This window comes from Alternaria triticimaculans (assembly GCF_023758025.1).
Source record: "Alternaria triticimaculans strain BMP 0046 chromosome Unknown scaffold_13, whole genome shotgun sequence".
NCBI classification, from domain to species: Eukaryota; Fungi; Ascomycota; class Dothideomycetes; order Pleosporales; family Pleosporaceae; genus Alternaria; species Alternaria triticimaculans.
In genome coordinates, this window is record NW_026055970.1 from 170,990 (window position 1) to 195,941 (window position 24,952).

General features: G+C 51.6%; 6 protein-coding genes across 6 annotated transcripts; 2 read left to right on the top strand and 4 right to left on the bottom strand.

The window, feature by feature from the left end:
• Nucleotides 1-3,820: 3,820 nt before the first annotated feature.
• Nucleotides 3,821-6,239, top strand: J4E78_007948 (uncharacterized protein; the record flags this gene model as incomplete). Its single annotated transcript, XM_049368551.1, has 4 exons — nt 3,821-4,018; nt 4,066-4,226; nt 4,547-4,774; nt 4,823-6,239. 4 exons carry the CDS (start codon nt 3,821-3,823, stop codon nt 6,237-6,239), a joined length of 2,004 nt encoding a protein of 667 aa, XP_049219516.1.
• Nucleotides 6,240-6,325: 86 nt separating this feature from the next.
• On the bottom strand, nt 6,326-7,726 carry J4E78_007949 (uncharacterized protein; the record flags this gene model as incomplete). The annotated part of the gene is made up of 2 exons (XM_049368552.1): nt 6,326-7,445; nt 7,497-7,726. 2 exons carry the CDS (start codon nt 7,724-7,726, stop codon nt 6,326-6,328), a joined length of 1,350 nt encoding a protein of 449 aa, XP_049219517.1.
• Nucleotides 7,727-8,846: 1,120 nt separating this feature from the next.
• On the bottom strand, nt 8,847-9,815 carry J4E78_007950 (uncharacterized protein; the record flags this gene model as incomplete). The annotated part of the gene is made up of 3 exons (XM_049368553.1): nt 8,847-9,374; nt 9,421-9,619; nt 9,673-9,815. 3 exons carry the CDS (start codon nt 9,813-9,815, stop codon nt 8,847-8,849), a joined length of 870 nt encoding a protein of 289 aa, XP_049219518.1.
• Nucleotides 9,816-11,621: 1,806 nt separating this feature from the next.
• Nucleotides 11,622-12,199, bottom strand: RCF1 (Respiratory supercomplex factor 1, mitochondrial; the record flags this gene model as incomplete). The annotated part of the gene is made up of 2 exons (XM_049368554.1): nt 11,622-12,069; nt 12,144-12,199. 2 exons carry the CDS (start codon nt 12,197-12,199, stop codon nt 11,622-11,624), a joined length of 504 nt encoding a protein of 167 aa, XP_049219519.1.
• A 395-nt stretch (nt 12,200-12,594) lies between these two features.
• On the top strand, nt 12,595-13,657 carry J4E78_007952 (uncharacterized protein; the record flags this gene model as incomplete). The annotated part of the gene is made up of 2 exons (XM_049368555.1): nt 12,595-12,836; nt 12,886-13,657. 2 exons carry the CDS (start codon nt 12,595-12,597, stop codon nt 13,655-13,657), a joined length of 1,014 nt encoding a protein of 337 aa, XP_049219520.1.
• A 9,551-nt stretch (nt 13,658-23,208) lies between these two features.
• Nucleotides 23,209-24,129, bottom strand: J4E78_007953 (uncharacterized protein; the record flags this gene model as incomplete). The annotated part of the gene is made up of 1 exon (XM_049368556.1): nt 23,209-24,129. The coding sequence occupies one exon, from the start codon at nt 24,127-24,129 to the stop codon at nt 23,209-23,211; it is 921 nt and encodes a 306-aa protein (XP_049219521.1).
• Between the last annotated feature and the right edge of the window lie 823 nt (nt 24,130-24,952).

Genomic DNA, 24,952 nt, shown 5'->3' on the forward strand with positions numbered 1-24,952 from the left:
GTCCCCGTGCAGAGTTACGGTGAGTTGTTGCGACTCTTTCTCGTGTGCCACATCTATCGGTGGGACCGAGATCGTAGGGTGTGGCGCAGCGGCAAAGCCCGAGATGGGGCTGTGCAGGGATTCGCAGTTGGGACCAGGAAAATCGACAACGATGCGTACAAGGAGCAACGAGACGACGAGTGATATTATACTCGTGCTTTCAACGGCAACTCGCGCGTCCCGTCTATTCCTCCCTCAGGGTCGACTGTCCAAGCGCGGGGCTTGCACCCTAAGTCGCCTCAGTGGGGCTTTCGCGGGTGAGCCGTGTCGAGAACGGAGGACCAGTCCAGATGCTCAAACGAGGTAGGCCTGGCTGATGCGATAGTGTAGTGTTTCTGGCAGGCTCAACGTCGCAATCTGTTGGTTAGGAGCGATTCGACGCTTGTTGCGGTTGCGGGGTGCGTAGGCTTGCATATGTATAACGTCGCGACGGACGCATCACGACGCGTAGACTTGTTCGCAAAGAACCGGCGCCGGCGGCCTTGCGAAGTTGGGCTTGTCCGGCACGGAGACATGGTGGGCTATTACGGGCGCTTGCGCTTGGATAGGCGGGTGGAGGCCTCTGGCTTGATGAAAGAAGGCAGCCAGTTGAGTTGCTGGATGGCCATGGTGGGTGACGATTCGTAGACAGACCTTGTGCGGCGCCAGCCAAGCGGAATGCCCAATTGGTTGTCAGGTTACCCCTACTCGTCGTTTACCCACCAACTTGATGCCGTTTCAGATACTCAGCAACCCTTACCAGAAGCCTCGTGTTTGCTATCAATTTTTCACGCTCGTCTCGTGACAGGGCTGGCATCATGAGAAGCTGAGGCTGCAAGCTTAGCGAGAGGCCTATAGGTGCGCCCGTCAAGTCGCGACGATACTCGTTTGCAAAACTGCGCTTCCAGCTGCAATAGTATGCCTCCAACTATCCTCAGCTGTTCCAAAGCACGCGATGATCAGCCATCGAATACTCTATCGCACTCGAAAAGGACCGATACAGGCACTCGGAGCTCGCATGCACCTGTCTTGAACAGGACAGAGCGCACATTCGTTGAGAAGCCTTTTACCGTCGAGGGTTGTCTGACTGTTCAATCAGGACCCGCAGGGCAACAGGCGGCTTGCCCATGCAGAAGAGTCATATGCTGCTCTGAGCGATTTTCGCGAATGCACGTCCAACGGTTCCTGCAACTCTTGTTGCTATTCTCGTGACCACTTTCATGCATTGGCGAAAAATCCTGCAGATGCGCTTCTAGGGTTGTGGCATTATGCTGTCTAGCCGCCTAATGTTACGCTGCAGAAGACATTATAGTGTATACCTATAGGCTTATTAATTACTAGTCTACTAATCTAATTTTTTTTATTATCTTTAAACTTTAAATAAAATATATCTTACTTATATTATAAACTTTTTTTAGCTTTAGCTTTTAATATTAATAAAGAAGTTATTATTACTAGTAGTAGTAGTCTAAGTAAGAACTCTTTTATAAAGTTATTTAAAAGTATTATATTTACTTTATATAAAAAATTTAATATTAGTACTAAAGCTTATATTACTATAAATAAAATTAGCTATTACTATAAAGTAAAAGTTTACTTATAAGTTATTTATATTAGAGTAATTATAAGTAGCCTTAAAAAGTATAATAAAGTTAGTAAACTTTTACTTAATATAAAAGTTACTAATAAAATAAGTAGTAAATTTTAAATAACTAAAGTATACTTATAGTATTAAGCTTACTTATTAAAAAGTAAAAGTAGTTACTATTTTAAAGTATATAAATAAGTATAGAAAAATTAATATATAAGTATAAAAATTTTATATACTTATTTTTTTTAAGTATTAGTAGTAGTATATAACTATAATAGTATACTTTAGTTATTAAGTTAAGATTTTTTTAAATTTCTATAGTTAAGAAATACTAAAGCTAAGGCTTACTTAGACACGTAATGCTGTCTAGCCGGAAGGCCCGTTTCTGGCAAGCTGACATGTGGCTAAGTGCATCAACTCGGCTCTTAGTTTGAGGCTGAGCAGCCGATCGCCCTCGCCACTTTGACAACGCATCAAAAGCCTCGTAGGTCGCGAGCCATCAAGATCATCACAACTTGACCTTTCTCTACGATGGCGAAAATATCCTCTTCTGCTAATCGCAACGGTCTCATCCACGATTCGGGGGCAGGGCCGCTTTCTGTCGGCCATGTCCCACTGCCCAGGTCGCGCTTAATCCCACTACACCTGGTGATCCCTGTTCTGCACGCTCATTCGCACGCCATCAATGTGAGAAATGTGAGAAAAACGGGTAGCCACCGCACTTGACGGTCATGTGACGACGCCTTACTGAATAGAGAAGAGTCTGGTGAAGGACGACTGCCAATGAGAGATGGAATCCGGCTTTCAACGCTGTCACTTGCAGCGGCTACAAGCAGGGGGTTCAGAGGCCTCATCCGCGCAAACCACTTACCCATCCATGATTGCGACACGAAGCCTGACCGATGTGATTTTCCGATGATCCTAATCAGCATAGATGTTGGTATTCTGTTCACTCACTTGAAGGGTTGTCGTAGTGTTGTTGGTGGACCCGAAGAGATATTGCATACCTCAACATATACGTCAGCGTCGTCGAGTCTAGAACATCTGGCCAAAACCGATTCAGTGCCAGACATAGTTTGACGTTACTAGTTTCTAATGTCGCAATGCCTGACTTCTAGGTCCGTCCTAGTCACCTAGGCTGCTGGTTGCGATCCAAACACCAGCTCTTGATAGCCGCCGACTGATCAAAGATATGACATATTTCGGTGACAATCTGCGTTTGTAAGGCAGTGACCACTGCGGGCCCATCAGCCATGGTGACCCCGTCCAGGTTCATGCTCTGGCCGCACCCGTTAGTTGAATCGAGCAGAGAAGGTAAGGGAGGGCGGCACGGCGCGGTCACTTCAACCTCTGCGAATCATCTGGCGTAGGTGCTTTATAGCCCTGTGAGCTGTGGTGGAGCTCGGCCCGCTGCGGTACCAATCTTGAGCAAGTCGTTGCGAAGTGACCGTGCGAGAGTGATGATGATTGTCTAGTGCGAAACTTAAAGATACTGGACCGGGCTGGTCGTTGAGCCGTTCGGAGACACTTGTGAGACCAAAGGGTAGTCGGCGAGTGTGACTCTTAGTATTAACGCCTCGCAACGCTGCTAGTCGCCGTTCATCGGGCGTGTATCCTTTTGAAGTGTGTTGTGCGAAGTGAGGAGGCCGATCACACGGGTGAGTCCACACAGTTCGTTCGTGTGCCCTATATCGTCCTCAGAAAAGGCTCCGATGCCGGCGTTGACTCATTGCGTATCTTGTGTGTCTCTTTATCACGGAAAGTCTCTTGGAGAGCTGGAACTCCGGGATGTGACGGGGACTTCCTTGGTCGTAATGTGAGCGATCGTAGGCACTGAGACAACGGCCAAGGATATGTCCTGTAGTACCATTCTCTGGTATGCGCGTGATGCGTCTCATGGGCATTTGTTTCCTTAGATCTCTTTTTTTTCTAGAGTACGCTTCGACACACCTCCGCTCATTTTGCAGTGTTCACAAGAGCTTCCGGCGGAGCCTTCTGAGGCGAGGAGGTTTGCTGTGTTACAAGCTTGCTGGAATTGCCTTCTGCACTCGCCATCTTTTCTGCTTCAAAGATCTGTAGCACACATGATAAGGGTGGCTGACATGTCCTGACACTTGGTTGGTCAATTTGAGAGCACGTCACGTGATTGCGCGCCAAATTAACCAACATCGCTGGAGGACGCGTCGATGCAACCACATCTCAACTGTCAACATGTCGAAACAGCAGAAGGTTACTCAATACCAGGAGCGCGTTTATACAGCCCTTCAGATGATCCCAGAGGGTCGCGTCACGACGTATGCAGCCATCTCAAAGGCTTTAAACAGCTCTCCTCGCGCGGTGGGTGGTGCGCTGCGCGTCAACCCGTTCTGTCCAGAGGTACCATGCCATCGGTGTATCGCCAGTACTGGTGTACGTTTGTCATTATCTGTGTGTGAGTTCCAGTACTGATTGAACAGTTCGTTGGCGGATACAAGGGTGACTGGGAGAAAGCACCCAGCGGCCAGAACCAGGATTCGAAGCTGCAGCTGCTGAATGAAGAAGGGGTCTCGTTCGATGCAGATGGATTCTTGGTCGATAAGACATTGCTGTGGGATGAATTTGACGTGGAAAAGTTGAAGTAATTGTGATGGAAGCGTGGAGAGTCGCGTTCGCGAGGCTGAGGCAAGTGGGGGCGGGGCGATCAATCAGAAAGTTTTGGTGCAGCCAACACGTCGGGAAGGAACGCACTGGTAGCAGGTGCTGTTATATCAAGGCTTGCGCACAACCTTGGAAGTCGTCTTTCTGCGCACTACACTACAATTGCTTAGCAATCGTCAGACGCGATTGCGCAAATTTGCCACTTGAATATCGGTTACCTGCGCATACCTGAGTTTACAACAACACCACTTTCTAGATTACCGCTGCATCAACTTTTTCACTACTACATCCGATCATCAGTATGCCGCCGAAGAAATTCTTAAAGCCGAAGCCAAAGGGCAAGGTGAAGCCGCCGGAGCCGGAGACTGAGAACGACTTCCTTGAGGCTGCGGACGAATTCGAACAGGCGGCAGGCAAATGGCGCGCAGGAGACGCCGCGAAGGCTGTTCGCTTCTTTAACCGAGCGATAGATGCGTATAATGAGGGCCTAAAGCGTCATCCTCAATCATTCGATCTTGCCTACAACAAGTGAGTCGTCGAGGTGCCTGCTTGTTCACTCAATGCTAATGGTACTAGAGCGAACCTACAATACACCATCTCAGAAGATGAGCGCATCATCTCACATTTCGGGAACAGAACTGCGCTGTTAGAGGAGACTTTGATGTCGCATCGCTACGCCATCTCACTAAACCCCACAAATACCGACATTCTTTTCAACGCTGCGCAAGTACTTACCTCATTAGCAGAGGCCGGTTTAGAAGCCAGCTCACCGGCAGCCGGAAAGCAAGACGCGAGACCATTGCTTGAGGAGGCGTTCGATATCCTCACAAAATGCTTAGAGAGCCAACAGCAAGAGTACTCTCAGATGCAGGCTGAGATTGCCAAGATCGAGGCCTCAGGAGAGTACAAGGAGGCTTGGGAGGGTGAACGTCAACAGCCAGCGGAGTCTCAGGAACAAGACATGGAGACCGAATCAGATGCTTCTGAAACACCAGGAGATTGGGCTACCGTTGAAGAGCCGCTGACACCGACAAGCATCCTAGAGACATGCACAGCACAACTCAGTACCCTCACGACATTACTAGGTCTTTACAACCCCGCTACAGATCTATCAAGTATAGAGAAGAAAGCACAGGACGGGATAGATACAGCTACAAACAAGATCCCAACACTCATAGACCTCATCGAAAAGTCGCCCGCTCCGACAGCCGACGATGAGCCCAAAGCAGGCCCTACACTCTCCATATCCGCGCCGGAAGAAGCGACAACAACACCCAAAGACGATGCAATACTCGCGGCTGCCAATTTCCAAGCTAGCGTAGCGGAGATGCAATACCGCAGTGGCAGAACAACATCGACAGAGTACGCTGGGACTGTAGAGCAGATATTCAGCAGTCTAGTACAAACTGCGACGCAAAGTGCAAGTCCCGATCTCGCAGCAATCAACGTACAGTCCGCATATGCGGATGCGCTCATGGATCTCGCTTCAGCACTAGCAGATGGCACCCAATATACCCCATCAGAACCCACATTCAGCACAGACGTCGACATCCAGTGGACAGCTCTTACTCAGACCCAAAATCTGCTCACCAAACTATCCGGCGCACCCTACGCCTCCATCCTATCCCCGTCACGACTGGCCGATGTCTTCATAGCAAGAGGCGACACCGATCTATTCCGCTTCCGTATCTCGCTCTTTGAGGGCGCAAAGCCTGCTTGGGCGAAGAGCGGACCGACTCTTGTCTCCAATGCTGGTGTCTTCTACCGAGGAGGGAGGAGCTACGCGGAGAAAGCTGGTGTGCCCGGAGTGCGGAGCACGGCGGATGCTAAAGCGGTTGTGGCCGAGATACTGAAGGCGGTGGCGAGTGGTTCAGAGATGACGAAGGATACTTGGAAGGGGAGGACTGCAGATGTACCGAGGGTTTTGGAGCAGATGGTTGATGAGGGTGTTGTGGGGCGTGAGAATGTCGACGGGCTGTTGAATTGGATTTGAAACAGAGACGTCCGTACATGAACCATTATGTATCCAGGCGTGGATTGTCAACGTAACGAATCAAGCTCTTCACTTCTTCGGTCTTGCTATACCGCTGGCTTGCCTATTGTACCACTGCTGTCATTTCCTGATCCGGATCTTTTGAGTCCCAGTCCGAAAGCAATACGATTGCGAATCGATGATTTTGCTGGCTTTTCGTCATCGCCAGAGACGTCATCCTTTGCGTTTGGGCGGGGGGATTCTTGGATAGAGCCCACGTTCAGCTCCGTCGGTATCGGGCCACGCCGCGTTACGATTGGTACAGTAACTCCGTCGCGGCGGGTGTAATGACTCGCCCAAGGGGTAGTCTGGGCGTATTTCGGACCCTGGGAGTATTTCGGGCCCTGGGAGGACATAGGGTCTGGAGCAAACGCGTTAGTCTTGCTCGTATCGGTGGGCGAGCCAGAGAGGCGTCTAGATGCAAGCGCATCAAGCTGTGTTCTCAACTTAAGAACCTCCATTCGTGAAGCTGCCAGTACATCCTGCTGCGCATCTGAGAACTGAGATAGGGCACTATGCGATTTCATCAAGATTTCAACCTCCGCCCGTGAAGCTGCCAGTGCTTCCGCCTCCATACTTGAGAACTGAGCATGCGGTTTATGCGATTCTCTCAACTTATCGTTCTCCACTTGTGCATCTTCCAAAACTTTCTCTTGTGCACTTGAATACCGAGCAAGCTTTTCATGCGATTTTATCCATCCCTTCAAGTCCTTGCTCAAGTTTCTGTATTTTTGTTGGATATGCTCTGTCGACCTTAGAGCTTTCTCCCTGAGCTCGGTAATCGCTGCTGCATGTACCGCGGATGGAATCAGGCCTTCTTTGCAACAATCGCCAAATACGGAAAGTGTCGACGTCTTGTCTTTGGTTATGTCATGAACAGTGATACTGCTTAGAAGTTGTAACGCTGTCGGACGGCGCATGGGATCCCTGGAGAGCATGAGTCTAATTTCCTGCTCCAGGTAGTACTCTCCGCGCGTGAACTTGTCATCGTCATTCTCCAGCCATGTATCCAATTGATCGATGTTGGCGTGAAAGGATGGGTCAAGTGATCGATGTCTTCTTAGGTGATCTAAGGAGCCTCTCCTGTTTAGGCATAAGACCTCGACAAGAACACAGCCGAGGGAGAAGATATCTGCTGCTCTGCCACTAGGTTTCCATTCAGCTACTCTGTCGTATGTCTTAGTATATTATGTAAACGCTCAACAACATAGAACCTACTCAGGAGCGAAGTAACGGGGTGTTCCGCGTTCATTGTTTGTCGCGCTTTGCGAGAGAAGCGTAAAGTCGGTGGCACTGCCAAAATCGCTCAACCAGATATTATAGCGGGACAATAATACGTTGGAAGGCTTGAGATCCTTGTGTCGGATGTTCTGATCGTGTAGATATGCGACAGCTGATACCAAGCAGCCGATCTTTGAGTAAATCAGGGTAGCCTTGTGCTGTTCCATTTTCGCTGGAAAATTATAGCCAAGATGTTCGAGTCGCGATCTGTGAATGGGGTCCAACGAATCCAACTCTGCTTCAGAGTCTCCGGCCGGCGCTATACTTGTCCACGCCTCAATATCTTCGAAGAACGTGTGCAGGTCGCACACCGCCACCGGATACATGAGTACGCCCAACACCTTCTTCTGGGTATATGTACCAATCAGCTGCGTGATATGAACATGCGCCAATTTCGTGAGAATAAGAACCTCTTTCTTTTCTTTCTCTTGCACTCGCCGCGTGAAGTATATCTTCTTGTGTGCAAGCCTCCAGCCCTGTACGATAGTTTCGTGGACGTCTCCTGTGGCACCCCGACCCAGAAACTGGCCTTGAAGCGCTCATAATCAGCTTCGGACTGCTGTGGTGCGAGAACACATACAGGAACGTACCTTGTGTTAGTGGCACCGTCTCCCTGTCATTAAAGTCAATGTGGACACCTCTTCCAGTCTGCGACCAGTCTTCAATGGCGACCCGACCATGATGTGCTGCGCTGGCCTTGTCGACAAGGCTACCGTTTCCGACGAAAACATCGTTCTCAGTATCCGACAATTCAGTCACGTAGAAAGAATGAACAGAAGAATTGGGAGAGTCAGTATCGGTTCCTCCGATATCGTGCGTTGGAGAGGATGACATGATACGAAACCTAGGTTCTACTCAAATGCGCACGTAAGAAGTGAAATGAAATTCCGGTCGGTAATCGCAGTCAATGAGGGCAGGCGCGAGCCAAGTTGCGGCTGAGCCAGACTGCGCCTTCCATAGGGGTGTGCTGCAGAACGCATATGTGAGCCAATTGCAGCTACTACGTGTTTGCAGCCCCCAGCCGGAGGTTCTCAGCGAACCAAAATCAGGCTGCATAGGCTTGAACACAGCACAAACAGAAAGATGAGCGCGTTGCTCTTCGCTGGAATATCCAAGGAACGTTGCGACAGTACTCGTTTTTCATGTTCTTGAGTTCAATCATACCCGTATCCTATATGCTATTGTGCCTTCGGCTTCAACGCCTTGCCTCAAAACCAACTTTTCGCTCTTCGACTTCTGACATAACCTTTCAAGTCGTACAAATACATACTCCAGTCTCCCCGTTGTTTATCTTTGCCCAGCTAGCCTCCGCTCCTGGACCTCAGACAAAGCCCGGCTACCGCTCAGGAAAGCAACAACTCCTACGACAGCAGCCGCTGGCAGAGTCTGGAAGAGGTTCCAGGTGGTGTAGTACAGGAAGAAAATGCCCTCCATCGCCAGTATGGAGCCATAAAACAGCCCGTGCGACACGGGTGCGTTGCCCAGCGCCTTGCTCAGGTGGTTGGCATTCGCGCCGAGTGTAGCCCATACACCGAGAAGAATGGGCAGCGCAGCGGCAACAGCAGCCGCGAACACAATCGTTATGATCTTAGGTGGAGACTTAGCATCCTCTTTGAAGATGTGGTGGATCTCAGACTCGGCGGCGTAGCGGACGGGCGGCTCGGGGACGCTGAGAGGGACGCTGGGGTCGCGGGTGACGGCGAGGTCGAACGCTTTGCTCTTGTATGGCGCGGAGGAACCGAATGATCCAATGACAATCGATGCGACGATTGGTTTCTCGGATGTCAAGAATTGGTGGGGTAGGTCTTTGTGAGACTGGATGTGTTAGCTGTGCTGGCAGCCATTGCAGCGCTTCACCTACCAAATCGACCTTTCCCTTGCCGCTGTCCTTTACATTGAATACGAAAGACTCCTCCAAGCCCGTCGTCGGTTCAGTCAGAGTAAGGAATGCCTGATGAGGTCGCTTCGCGGTGCTTCCATCGAGGGTTGTGAGGACAAGCTTCAATGTATCCGTTGCGCCCAACGATACAGATTTGCCCAGCGGTGTCGAAGGACTCAATCTAAATGCTCATTAGTCCTGCAATAATTGCACATAATACAAGCTCAAGCTCACTTGTCCTTTGAACCTCCGCCAACACCAGCACCTTTGCTGGTAATAGTCACGGTGGCATCCTCAAAGCTCCATGAGGAAGCTGCGGAGACAATAGCCGCACCCGAAAGTAAAAGGGAGGAAACGAAGCCTTGAAGAACCCTCATCGTTGCTGATTCGGAAAGAGTGAACGCGGAGCTGTCAATGTTGCGCCGACACAGACGTAAGCGTGTCCTTTGCCAAGACTTCGGCCGGCGTGTTCCGGCGCTAGTTGCCCATGCCTTCCCTCGTCAACTCAACTCAGACGCGCGGAAAGCGACGTCACTAGATTCACGACCGATCATCATGTATCAGTTTCGAGGTCATATTGAGCCGTAGTCAATAATCTTACTCACAATGATAGAAACACTCTGATCAATGCATCTTTCTGCAAAACTTACACATACAGACAGCAATACTAACGGACCTTTCTCCTGCGCAACAGCATCCTCCACCTCCGCTTGGTCTTTGGTACCTCGTCTTCGAGATTCTCTGAAACCTCTGGATCCTCTGGATCCTCTATATCCTCTGGATCATCCAGATCCGCTACCCACAGCACATGAAGTATCAGTCTAACCCAATCCCTTTCATCCTTCGGAAACATCTCCATCCACTCCTCCTCAACAGCCACCAAACATGCCACATCCCCATCCCTATGCTTTCCGCGCGTGGCATCTCGATACATCTCCAGAAATCGAACCCCCCGCGTCGAAACCAGCGTCCTAAAGACAGCGAATCCCAAATCCGGTACTCGAAGGTGGTAGTTATTGAACGCAAACGGATCCACCATCACATTACCTCTCAGAACCTTATACGGATCATAAGCTAACTCACCCAATCCAACAACAGACGCTTTCCTTAAATCTTGAATCCTCTTCTCAATCACATCCGTCGTAACCGCATCTCCAATCCTCCTCTTAAAATCCAATTTCTGCTGCAGCTCATCCAGTCCGCGTGGCGGATACACACCAGCATACTCTGGCTCCCCATAGATATGGTACCGAGCAGTGCTATAGTCGGTCTGCCAACACCTAGCTATGGCTTCTGAGATATCGTGCCTGTCACTCTCGCTGACGTTGTCGGAATAGTATTCCGGTTGTTGCCACCATTCTTTTCGGCAGAGGGGACATCGCCGTGAAGAGCTGGATGACGTGTCGAGGCTCATCTGGTGGATACAGGCTGAACCGAGGATGTGGTTGCAACCGGGGAGGTTTATGATGGCGAGAGCCTTGTCAAGCATTTGGAGGGCGAGGTTCTCGCTGCCGTAGGGGAGCTGGCAAATGGCGCATGTGTCTTGGTCTGAGGATAGTTGTAGTTGCTTGTTGGAGGTGTGGTTTGCGATGAACTGTGGGTAGGTTCGGGGTGTGGAGCACTTCGTGCAGCAGGGGTTGTTCTCTGCTGGAGTAGTGGACATGGCTATCTAGATATTCAGCAGTCTTGGGGAAGATACTAGAGGTCGTGGTAGAAGGCAAATAAATAGATTGACGAACACTTCAAGCGCGTTGAATGAAGAGCAATCTTGAATTCCATGCTTTGCACGATCTGCCTCGTCAGGTAGAGTGATGAACAATTCATGACTAGTGCCTGCCACGCTTGATCTTGTGGAAGTGAAGTGTTGAATGTGATTTCGAAGTGGTGAATAACATAATACTAACTCCTGAAATATTCGATGGGTATGTTTCATCGTTTTATGTTACAAAAGGTTGCATCTGTGGCTAATACCACAGCCCCGTAGCGCGTGAAGCGCAGGTGTTCGTGTAGTGACAGACGGACTGCTTCCAAATTCCCAGGTCATGCTCGTACAATATGTGGTGTATATACAACGAAGGTGTGTCGTCCGAATCGTGACAAGAAGCGCAGTGCATCTCTTCACAGTCCCTTCTCTTGATCGAGGGTTTCCTCATGATGGTCAAGTTCTCCGTGGCTTTGTGGGTTTATTTTCCGACAGTCTGATCTTTCAATTCCTTTGTCTTCTCAGCGACCATGTCAGTCACACCCTTGGCCTCCTCTCCCACTCCCCTCGCCTTCTTAGCCATCCTGTCCTTCCAGGCCTTGTCTTCCTCGTCTCGCATCTCCAACTCCCTCAGCCACCTGTCTCTCTTGTCCATGCGCTCCTTCTGCGCAACTTGCTTCTCGTACTCCTTGCGCTTCACGCGGTCCTTTTGCCAGTACATATTTCCTGCGACCAGTACGGCGATTGTGAAGGCTTGGGCGTATAGACGTCGGCGGAAGTACATGTTGGTCGCCTTGTGGTCACCTTTCCGCATCGAGCGGGTTGCGCCGATAATGGCCCAGACGGTCAGACCGCAGCCGAGGGGCACGAGCGGCTCTTCGCGGAAGCGGCGCCATATCTTGTCGAGGGTGTTTTCATTGTAGAAGTCGCTGGATGACGTAGTTAGTAGGTGTATCTTATGTAATCCTCAAGATTGGCTAGAAGGATGTCTGAGTCTACATACGCATTCTCGTCGAAAGAAGAGGGCAGCGGCGCGCTGTTTGGTGGTCCGAAAGACATGGTGGGTGGTATGCAGATGCAAATGCGGAGGCGGCGGAGGTGTCGCGTGGGTAGAAGTGTACAATGACAGGGTCGTTACATGAACCCGCAGATCTAGAAGACTGCGCTAGCTCTGAATGCGCAAATTGAAGCTATACAGAAGCCCTGGAAGCGCTATATCAGGTATAGAGTGGGTTGTGTATGGCTTCAAGATGCGGAGCAATCGATTATCTCACCACTTCGGCCATCGGCCCTTCCTGATGTTCCAGGCCCGATGCGCGCGAGTGGTGCCTACAACTACATGACCAAAGCTGCGCGAACCACGACAGCCCGGGTCAAGCATCTCTATCCACTCCAAACCACCACGTCGCCTTCAATGAGAGACGAGGCGACAGGCAAACTCCCCTCGCTGCGCCATGAACGATGAGGCCGAGTCGTCTCGAGCTACTCAGCGCCATGACAATACCGCGGCATCCCACCTGGCCGATCTAGAGGATGCGCTGGCCCGCTTTGAAGAGGCGGAAGAGCGAGAGAAGCAGAAGCAGGTCAAGCAGCGGAAATTGGATGCGAAGAGGAAGCGCATACAGATGCTGGGCGAGCTGTTGCGGGAATTGGACATGATCGTCTACCTGGAACTCATCACGCTCTACCACCTGGAGTACGCTTACCGTTCACATGCTGCTACCTTGCGCTAATCGTTTCTGTAGCTGCTCGTTCTTCTGGCTCCTGTTCAAGGCACTTACGCATGCCTTCCTGCTGACGCCTATCCCCGACACCGCGACCGTCACCCGCCCACCAGACGAACCGAGGCCCTTCCTCCCGCTGCTCCTGATATCGTTTGGAGTAAATTTCCTCTTACATCTTACATATCCCGCGCCATCGGCTGGCGAGGATACCCGAGGCTATCTACACGGCGGCTTGATGATAGACTTTATCGGGCAGCAGGGGCCCACGAGCAAGTGGAAGCTTGGGGCGCTCGACATGTGCATACTGTTCCTGCAGCTTGTCATGGTTTCGGTACACGTCAAGAGGCGGGAGCTGAAGAAGAAACTGGCCAAACTGTCAGCTGGTGGGGGTGCACCAAACACCACTACCACCCGAGCCACGTCAGACTCGGCACCGACAGCGACGGCAGCGGCGACGAATGACAACGCGAACCGAGATCAGGATGCCGATGATGAGGAGCGAGGTGTGTTACACCGAACCGATACGCTGTCAGACTTTGGCATGGATCCCGAAAACGAAGAAGACGCCCTACTACCACCAACCTCCGAATCTGGCCATGCCGACGCTATGGAGCTTCTCAGTTCGGGCCAGTGTGTCATTGGCGACTTCACCCTCATCGACACTCTCCTCCAAGAGAACCGAGATTACGCGGCTTACCGATTGACGCGCACCGAGAGCGGCAATAACGACATGCCGGAAACGCTACGGCGGCTCAATACCTTGCGAACTCGTTTCGGCGTGGGTGGCGGGTGAACGCAAGTAAGACGTTATCTTATCATCGCCTTGCTCCGATGCACGTGTTCCAACCAGCTCCGCGGTGACACTGCTGTGACATACCATGCACGTTGTCCCAATGAATTATTGCATGCAGCACACAAAGCCACCGCGTACGCCTGGCTCATGCACGTTCGGCTCGGGTGCCCCCACGCGTTCGTTTCCCGTTGTAAGACGGCTGGGAGGGCTTGTTGCAAGCATTGGTGGCGCCGTGCTTGGACTACCCCAGTAACATTATGCGACGTGCAGTTGTGTGATCGCTTAGGTGTGGCGGTACACCGAACGGATCGCCATGGTCTTTATATGCATGAACAGGCCCGGGGCACTTCGGTTAAGGGGCACATGCGGTGGAAATATCACTGTATTACCATCCCACACCAGGTGCGCATGATGCCAATGTTGCTTGAGATTCCCGACAATTACTCTATGCCGTTCCTCATATTATGGCGCTCTATCGGAGAGCGTTATCTACCTGGTCTTAAGCGATGGAAGAGACGTGGGTTATAGCAAGCCGGGATTGTTGGTCAGAGCTAGACTATTCCAAGATGTTTGCCAAAAGGCACCCACAACACTGCGAAGATTGCCAATACAGTCAGCACTGGTACAGCTGCGTTTTGCCAGTCACCGGGAAACTTGATTAGCCAATAGATCCAGAAGCCGAATGCGGCAAGTAATGGCACGAGGTGATAGACTGCCATGAAAGCGAAGGAGATTGCGTGATCGGCCTCCAGTCCCCAGGCGACCGCGATGGCGTCGTCAGACTGTATGTCGAACTCGGTTTTCTTCTTTGGGATACAACCTAGTCTGTATGAGCGGCATGGTAGACTCACGCAGTCATGCCATGGATTGATCCATGGCCATTTGCAGTTCATGTCGCAGGCTTTCAGGCAGACTGCGAATGTTTTGGGTGATATCATGGGGTTGATGCCTGGTCTTGGATCGTACTCGTAGTCATCTTTGATGCCGGGGTAGTCAGGGAGGTCGTCGCCTTGGGATAGCACGCGTCCGGTGTCGAACTTTTCCAGCTTGACGAATCTGCAGAATCGGAAGCGAAATGGTGATACGAATCGTTTGATCCAATGTCGGTGTTTCTTATATCGTGTTTTGAGCTCACGGAAGAACGCGGGGTCATTGAGTACAGCTGTGACGCTGATCTGCTCGACTTCTAGAGACCAGCGCGGGCCTTGGACGCCGAAAAGGATGCGTAGAGATGGGTCTGGGATTACTGCCGACGGAGTAGTGGCTGGTTGACCCGAAACCTGGAGTGCAGAGTTGCTACTGTTAACTGGCGAAGGTTTGGTGGTGTTTGCCCCTGCAGTTTGAGAACTATCCACTGGTGTTGAGGTGACCGAAGTATTCGTGGGAGTATAACGTTGGCTAGCAGTCGATGAATGGGAAGGGCTTGCCGCTGTACCAGCAGCCGCCTTAATCCAGGTTGTCGGGAGACTCAAGCTCCATTGGCTAGCTTGTGGCTCCGGGGTACGATCGAGGGACTGTGTAGAAGTAGCACTAGAGTGCTTTTCAGGGCGCTCTATGTGACAGCAAAAGCACTGTCTTGGGTGATTTGGCAACGAGGGCAGGGCGTATTCAATAATGGTCGATTCGAGTGAAGACAGGGTCTCATATAACTGGATTCCGCCAAACTGCGTGGCTTAGCGGCCTTACTCAAGCGTCCATGAAGAATCAGAAACGTACCTTCCACTCAAGACGACATTCTCCAGACGCGACGTCAGGTATACGAGGAGCTAACGGCCACCAGTCCCATTCTACCATCGTTAGATCCTCGAGAGAGGCCTTGGTTCTGTTTGCAAGCGAACTGTCGTTCACAGAAGTCATCCCTGTGATATATCCTGGTGTGTGTATAAACAGCTCCCATATTGGCCTGCGTAAGGTTGAGGGTGCAAGGTCTCTACTGAGAAGATGAGGAATTGTGTTGCATCTTGGATCTTTGCCTTCTCTAGACGACAAATTTATGAAGAAACTGTTGTCTGCTTTCGCGTCAGAGGTTTGATCCTTCCAGCATGATTCGTTGGCGTCAGCAATCTCCAGATGAAGGACGATGACTGAAGCAATGTGCTCCCATTCGGTAATTCGCTGAGCGTCGATATTATCCCTCCGTGCTATAATATCCTTTGCTGTCGCACTCGCGAGGGTATCGCTGTAATAGCAGCGTAGTAAATCGGAGAACCTGGTGATAAATCGATCCTCACCCATGGTGTTCAAGGCGTATAGGTACAACTCAAGTAGTGGTGAGTCGTGCCTGAGTATATCAAGGAAGTCACGTTCGAGGCCGGACTCCGCCGATTGTGCAAGGGCACAAATTCGAAAGCCCGGCTCGATGAGGTTCGCGATGAGGTTCACTCGTTCGTCTATATACATTTTGTCGTCCTGCTCACTGAACGACTTTCTCGACTGCCCTTTCGACGATACAAAATGTTGGAGGTCGGTCCGGAGCAGCTTGAATGCTGCGCTTTGAATCAGAAACTCGCGAACGTTCGTGAGATCTTCAAAGCCAGTTTGATCGATGTTTGTTTCTTCTTGCTCATCTTCATCAGACAAGTCCTCTTCATCGGCAGATGAGTCCTCATCCCGCAAAAAAATGGTAACTCTTTTCCCTTCTACTGCCTCTAACTCCGGTGCTTTCCCTAGTTGATATATCTCCAGTATCTTGTCCGAAATCTCTCGTGCCTTCAGTGCTACCAGACGCGCAGCAAGAAAGTCCAAGCGATCCTGTGCCTCATCTTTGAGCCTGTCGACAAATGTTAAAAGCATTCGCCTGAAGGCCTTCACCAACTTCCGGGGTCCAATGACACCATTAATTGCGTTTGTATAGAGTGGATGGAGGAACTCGTCGTCTCGAAATATAGAAACCAACTCTCGTGTTGCCGTAGCGATCTGCACTGGGGAATAGCCACTGCCCTTTGACAGATCAGTAGCGGAAGACGCGAGAGACCCAATAGAGAACACGGAGCCTTCATCCGATGATGTCACTGACACATCGTCGTCATGATTGAGTTCCACAGAACACCCCGGATCGTATGTATCCGAGTGGTTTGTTTTTCGCTTCTCATCGACGCCGTCTTGGGTTTCTACGTCTGTGTCAATGGAAGCTAGCATAGTTGATGAGCTTTGCAGGACGACATCCTTAGGAACGGCTTTTTCGGACTGAGGCCAATCAACAATCTCGCCCTGAGCCGTTCTTGGAGCGACATGGTAGGATCTATCCATGGAAACGAATGGTTTGCGAGAGCGATGGCGTATGCTGCGTTCCACCGCTTTGAGGAGACTACAAACTTCCACATATCCAGCTGGAATTTCCACGCGAACTAGCTTGCCATCCTCTTCGACCGTGCTGTAAGTTATACCATCTGACTTCTGGTACAGGTATCTATACACGCACTGTCAACCCAGCCACTATCAATACCTTGTGACTATCGACTCACCTGGCTACCTGCTGCGCTAAACTATGACCCACGTTACATAACTGTTCATGATTGCGGTGAACTTCGTACGGATTATGGCAGTAAGCACACTTTCGAGCATGCATTTCGAAATGGTAGCATGCCCAACTCTCCGCGGTATTTGTTGGGCGAGAGAAGCTGTCTACGGGATCTTCGAAGAAGCCGACAGCCCCTCCCACAACTCGTTCGCGCTTTATCTGCGGCATAGTCGTGCGCGCAGGCGTCGTGGCAGTGCCTCCTCGACCCTGCCCAAGTGCTCTGGCAGATCTTGTCGTCGTGAAATTTCCTCAGACACGGCGATATACGACTCTCAAAACCATGAGCTATACTAGCCACCTCTGTTGTACAAGGTTACTGTAGAGGTTAGGTGAATAGGACCTCAGAGACGTATCCACAATCCCTCTACGTTGCTCCAGTGGACACTAGGCTGCATTAAATTTACCCACCTCATGCACGCCATCTACTCAAATCACTGGCTTTTACTAGCAGAATAGTAATCTTGGTAAGGTACTGGCCGTTCTGGGGAAGCATCGACGACAGGTGCGCATGCGAGCCTTACACCATACCGCGCACCTGACTCACCTGCATGCATCAGATCATCTCCGCATTCACCCAGAACAACCCCATAGCAAATGTAACGTCAACATGCGCCCATCTCCCCAGTATCGCACACCGATGACGGCAGCGCCGGGCGCCAGTTTGCCAAACGCCCCATACCGCCCGACGCCAGCCGTCCTACCAGTGGCGACGAAGAGTCGTGTGTCTCGCCAATCTCCGTTTTGGGGGCGAGATTGGGGCCTCCATTCGACGCTCAGCGTTGTGTGCTGTCCAATATCGAGGTTCCGTCTGACGGCAGATTTAAGCGGTCGTGCCGACATGCACAGCATGCGAGATCTTACGGGTAGCCAGTGCCGCTCTGCTGCAGAACCAGGTGTCTGCTGCAAGACTTACATTGCTTGCGCAAACGTGGCGTGAGTGCTCTCCCGCGCAGGGGGGAGGGGCTGCGTGTGATGGTACGCTGTATACGGAGTGGTCTACTGCCTTCACGAGATGGATGGATCTCGCTCATGGGATGGCCATGCGAAACCTGATTGCGAAAGCGGGAATAGTCAGACTCGACACGTCGGGAGGTACAGTTATCGTCCACCAATACTTGCTGTCGCCTATCGCGCCTTCTATCTCAAGCAACTACACGTGCGTTGTGTCACCCACCTATTACCCACCCACCTTCATTTCCACATGGCGAACATGGAAGGTAGGAATAACAAATCATATTATGGAGCAGCTTTTGGAGGACCCTGCATGGCCAGTTCGTATCGGAGGCCCTTTTGCAGCGATTCGCGCGAGCCGCGTTTTGCTCGCATTCCTTCGATTCCCAGAGTCGTCTCGGAACAGGAAAAGGACCTTTGTACTTCGGCTGCCGCGACGCGAAGCTGCGTGGGATGAATAGCATAATGTGCAAGGTAGTGAAACAGAGAAGGATGGCGGAGTCTTCAGTCGTGGCCAAACTCTGCGTTTGCGTCCTCGATCACACGAAAGGTCGTCGAACGTTACTCTCTCATCTCATTCGCAACCGCACCACATGCTCGCGGATGACGCGCGCCCGGTCAACGGGCGGGTTATAACGGAAGCACGGATCGGAACGTCGAACGACGCACCGAAACCCAAATCCCTCTCATGGTTTATTCGCCTCGACATGCACCCACACGGCGCCAAGAATAGCATGCCACCACATGGTCCCACCTCTTGATGATGCGTGTGGGGAGCTCAACGATTGGCCGAAGCTTAACCTGCCTTGTGAGCGAATACTAAACTTTGGCTTGAATTTTTCTGATTGGCGGGATTGGCTTGCCTTGCGAGGGTGCGAGTAAGCAAGCGATTTGACATCTTATGATATGCAGCGCGTGGGCCGACTGAGTTGCATCCCCGTTCCTTGTTGTGTGTTGCATGCTCGCAAAAGGAGTTAGCATGCTCACGTGACTGATCCAAGAGCTCGCTTGCTTGTCACTCCTTTACAGGGCTTTGTCATTGCTGACATGCATGGGCCACGGCGTGTTGCACCGCGTGGCTTGCATGGTTGGGCTCTGAGTTCAGCGTCCTGGGGAAGGCGATGCACATTTCTGACAAGGATAATGCTGGTGTGATGCATACGTGACCCGACAGGACGGTTCGGCGTTTGGGCTAGCTGCAGCTTGGAGGGTGGGTACGTGCGGGATTATAGAACTGGCGAGCGTGCCATAGGCGATGCGCGACATGCGATGCAAGATGCGATGCTGAACTCGTTGCGACTTTACTGTACCTAGGCACTTGACCCGCTCCGCCGGCTCTCGCTGGGGTGAGACACCTGAGTGGACGGATTTAGTTATGTCTGACACGACTCGCTGCATATTGCATGCCGCCGCTTGAGGTTATTGGCAATTGCGCCAGACTCCATACGTACGTTGACAACGGATCCTGATGTAATAGGATTCATATCGGTTGCAAGCTGCCTTCGATATGTGCTACCGAGGACGGTTGGGGAACTCGTGTCGAAGCGCAAGTGCTCACGATCATGCATGTAATGGAGTGGGGTGTGCAAGTCTTGCCCCACAGTTCTGCAGATTCCTGGGCGTATTCTAGTTGCGAAGATCAATTTTGCGCAGCAGGATCGCCATGTCTTCTCGAGTCAAAGAACGTGTAAGGGGTTTATCGCGAACACATTCGGCAGGTGCGAAGAATTCAGTTTGAAAAGAGCGCCGTGCGATATTTGCTTTGTCGTCCTGCAACGTAAGGCGAAAAGACCATGTAACCCTCATATGCGCCAGATATACAAGGTCATCGAGTCAGTCGTACGATCCGGTGAGAATTCCGCTCATGGCCCGCTGTATGGAACAGCATCGTCGTGCAGTAAAGCAAATATTACATGCAGGCGGAGGAGCGCGATGTCATCGCGTGACAAGATGAATCGACAGAGGTGCACAAATAAGTCCGAGAGAAACGACTTTGGCGCTGTGCAGATCCAGTCCCATGGAGACAGCCCCTATGGCGATGTATCGACATGGCAGGAATATGCGGTGTGAACTATAGGTACACGTGTCGAGAGTCGGTCATCTGGATGTGTGTGGAGTCCCTCTAAACCGCGGATGTACTGTGCTCCCACATGAATGGACCCGTTATGCAGGTCAGAAAGATACCAGCTGCAAGGGATGCAAAATGGGGAAGTTGATCCGGAAAGTGAATTCCAGATGCCCCCATAGACTCTGCAACCAGCAAAATGAGGTTTCTTGTGCCGTGATGCTGAAGCAGAAAAACGAAGGCACGCATCGGCAGTTGCAAGCGACCGAAACATGCTGACAAAACCCGAGGCATCTACACTCGCGGTCGGCCCGAGTAGCGAGAAGTATTCGGGTAAGCACAGCAAAAGAAGATCATGAGCCGGAACCGCTGCAACATGCGCAGTCTTACAGCCTTGTCACCCGCCGCAGAGGTAAACGGTGAGCAAGTGTTGATCCTAGACACAGAAGCCGGCGTGATTGGGTGGATCTTTGTCCCCGGTCGCGGCATGTCATCAATCAAGACCCTTGTACGACGGCGGCTCTGCCTAGGTAGTTCTTCCAGATGCGTAGGATCACGGGTCAAGCGGCTGGCTCGTGGGTAGGCTAGGTTGCATCCTTGCAACGCATGCTGCAGCTTGGAGAGATTTTTAGTGCTGCTCTTTGCACGTCCACCCGCATCATCATTGTGAGTCAGCTTTACACCGGATGCTGGTAGATATAGCGTTCGCGGATGTGATGGCATCGAAAGTGGAGAGATGGCGGTGAAGGTGTTGCGTGCGCGCTTCGGGGGCCCGGCAAATCTGAGATTAGGCCCGATGACGAGGGTGGTGATCAAGAGCCATGTCGTGCATACAGCGGCACAGCAGCTAGCCCCTAAGTATGTCATCGTGATGATTGGCCCAGACGCCCAAGTGAAGAGTCCAATGAGTAGCGCTCTGGACAATTCGATTGCGACATCTTTCCTCCTGTTGTGTGGGTGATCCTGGTGTAGGGCTAGTAATCAGTCGCGGTGTTTGCGACAGCCAACTTGATGTTGCTGCTCGTATGTCCTTACATGCTATGCAAGCACCGTGGCACAACAAGATTTTACTGCCTGGACAGACACTGTCAGCAGCATCTCAGTCTCTAGTGTCGGGGAGAACGCCGTCGATATTGTATTTCTCCGGAGACTTCCCCATCGAGGCAATCTATGGCAGGCCGTCTTCTGTCAGCTTGGAGCGGCTTCTGGAAAACGATGAGAACCACAATTTGGCCGAAGGCGGTATATTCGTCCCTTGATCGCTGTGCGTAAAGAAAGGCGTGCACAAGAGCAGGATAGTTGATGGCTGGACCGTGCGGAAGTGATGTTAACATTCGGACCGTTTTGAGGAAGGTTCAGACTACTGCGAGTTGGGAAATAATATGGTGTGGTATAATAGGCCATCGGAGAGGTCCCAGGCAACGTTGTCGATATCGTTCCTATGCCCAGTCTACCCAGAGTCTGCGGCCTAGTGTTTAAGTTGACAGAAACACGGGCGTCTGTTGGAGTTTGGACCTAGTGACCAACAGTGACGGGCTGTCAATAGACCACCCAGATGACGAGAAAAGAAATTCTCCAAAAGGCGCTATAATGCCGTACATAAAGTTCCGGGCAAGCTCAAAATATGGCGCCGAAGAAGCCAACGGACCGCGCCGGAGGCGTCTCCGTTAGCTGACAAGCGAAACACGGAACTTAAACTTTGGCCAACTCACATCTTCCTGCTTTCCAGTACAATGGTCATGTGGCTACCAACCTGTCTGACGGGATTTTGGGGACTCTGTCTAAACTGATTCGTAAAGGTGTTGCGAGCACGAGGCTCTAGTCACACACGTGTCTGTGCGCCTCGTGGTAGTCTTTGCGGTGAGTATGCAGCACCAACGTGTCGCGTCTGGTGACACTGTTAGGTGCACTACTATCGCCGGACGCTTGTCAACAAGGTGGAGCCTTTCATGAAACCGTGAGAATTACAATGACACACTCGGGAACACTCACCTGGAGAGCCGGCGACCGGAGAAGAACGCCGACCTACTACTATGGTAGTCTCGAACTCAACATCCGCCACTTCGGATCGCTTACCTAGAGTGAGTTTTAAACTTTCGACGGGTGTCTTCACCAAGGTGCGACAAGAGTGACGCATTTGGTATGATGTGATGGCGCCCGTCCGAAGACCCTTTAGTGGTCAGCGACGTCTATGAAATTGAGGCTGCACTCGGTATGGTGTCGGCCTCGTTCGCTAAGGCGACAGCCGAACAAGGACTTTTAGATTCTGGAGGTGAACGTCGGCATTACCCAGTTCGTCATGCCATATCCGAAACTCAATTTTGATTATCGCCTGATTTCGGGGAACATAACAGTCGACTTGCATCGATTAGGCGGTCTATGATACGTTGGGCGTGAACGTCGCATTAGGGTTCAGACGTGCCGGCTGTCTCGCCTGCGAGATCCCGAAGAGAACGGCGATTAAATGAATGTTACCATGGCTAGTACCATTCGCGTGGAAGCAGTTCCTAAGCGGCGGTTGATCCCGGCTTGTGACGGAACAACACTCGAGGGACCGTCATGATGGCAGATGTTGTAAATTTGTACGGGTATTTTGCAGCAAAGAGATGTAGTTCGATTGTCCTTGGTATCTGTGAGCAGGCACTCACAGCCACCATGTCGTTTGCTGAAAGGCGCACATGAGGTAGTACTGTACATGATGAAAGCGACAAATATCAATCTTGTTTCGATGACAGCGATGAGAATTATCCGTGAGGACAAGAGATTCTATATGCAATTTGGTGAAGACCGATGATGGACAAAGAACGAAAAGAGCTAGGGTATAACGCAGATATGTGCTCGCAAAATTGCAGAAGCTGGAAACAACCACCCAAGCGATATACATGCATCGTTGACACATGGTTGAGAAAGAATGTAAATAGAAATAAAGTGGTCGACGTGCGAGCGCAAGCCGGATGACAATGTTATAGGCTGATCAAAGCACCAAAGCATCCTCTTCAAGGTATGGCCAATTGTCTAGGCACGGTGCTCGTATCGACGAGCCTCAGGTGGGAAAGAGTCGCGGTAAGCAGCTTGTTTAGGCGCAGGATGGTGAGGACCTGTGGTTTGCGCCTGTTGGTGCTGTGGATACTGATGAGGCTGGGTAGTATGCTGTGCAGAGTGATTTACAGGTGCAAAGGTGGATGCAGGGTAGCCATGTGAGTCGTGGCTGGAAGGTGCCTCGGCGTGGTGAGGACCAACAGCTGGATGGTAGCTACTGGTTCTCCTTCGAACGTTGCGCTCTTCCTCGCGAAGTTCCTCTTCGTAGTCGTCATACGAAGCCTCTGAGCCATGTCCAGTTGTAGAAGATGGTGCGCGTGACGGTGCTACCGAAACACGCCTCAGTCGAGGCGACGGCGGTCGGGTGATGTGGCGTTCTGGATGAGCTTGCATGGCAATCGATCTCCAGTAGTCCCTCTCAGAACGGTAATACTCAGCATCCTCGTTCGAGTCGCGGACGCTCTGTTCCAATCTCGATATGCTCATGGAAGCCTCGCGCTCTTTTTCCTTCCTTCTGGCACGGAAACGTGCTGATGCGCCAGCGTTACGCCTTCTCTTCTCATCGGCGCCTTTGGATGCGGTTTGTGTTTCCACTTGGATGTTGTGCAAAGACCCGTCCTGGCTCTGGATTGTCATGAGCTGAACACTGCTCTGGTTGGATGGGGCCATGGCTATCATGCTATTGCGTTCACTCTCCATGGACACAGACCCCTGACGGGAATCGTGCACTGGGGTGTGTCTACGCATCTGGCCGTATGGTCCCTGAGTGCTGTGGTTGTCGTACTGGCTCGACGCAACAGAGGCTGGCTGGCTGTAAGGTGAGTACTGTGCAATTGGACTGGCACTACCGGATTGAGGGAAGTTGACGCTTGGTCGACGGATCTCAGTACGCATCATGTTCGGCGGGGGAGTAGGAGCCGTAGGAGGGAAATAATGAGGGCGGCCGCCGGCAGGAGGTGTAGGTAAAGCCGGCTGGATTGTCATTGATTCCGTGGGACGTGTACTTGCCGTTAGAAAAGGCGATTGCTGGGCATCGATGGTGCCTGTGGGTGGATTTAACCTGCCGAGGTTGTGATTCCTGATCGACTTCTCGGGATATGGAGGTCGGATCGACGGCCGTCCCGGGGGTTGGAATGGCCTAGCATGCTGTTGTCCTTCCTGTGTGGATTGAGTGGAGTCTACACTATTGGGTCGACTGATGGAGGGCAGACTTTGCGAGTTCTGTGTATCAACGGGTGATGGCGAATCCATCTGAGAGTTGCTACGCTTCAGACTTCGTTGCTGTTCCACCAACTCGGCTTGGGGATTCAGAATAGAGTGGACTCCGAAAGGGTTCCCATATCTTCGATCCGAGGGCGTGGGTGGGGTCCTGGAAAGATGGCGAAGAGGTGGCAGGGAAACGGGAGGGTTTGCCGGAGCTTCTCGCGGGCTCCTATAGGGTGGCTGCATTGGAGGATAAGACTGGATGGGCGACATCTGTGGGGTTGTTCGCGCTGAACGGGTTTCTCCTGCCGGTGGGTTTGACATGGAATAGATATCGTCAGAGCCCCCTTGGCCGCCCTGACCCGACCATGGGCCGTCGGGCTTTGGATCGTTGTGGTACGGCGGAGTTAACGAGTTCTGAAAACGTCGTGGATAATGAGGGAGAGGGGCCCTGATAGCGGGGAGAGTCTGAGTAGCCAGGGTGACAACGTTGGTTGGGTCGCCTAGGAGACAACCC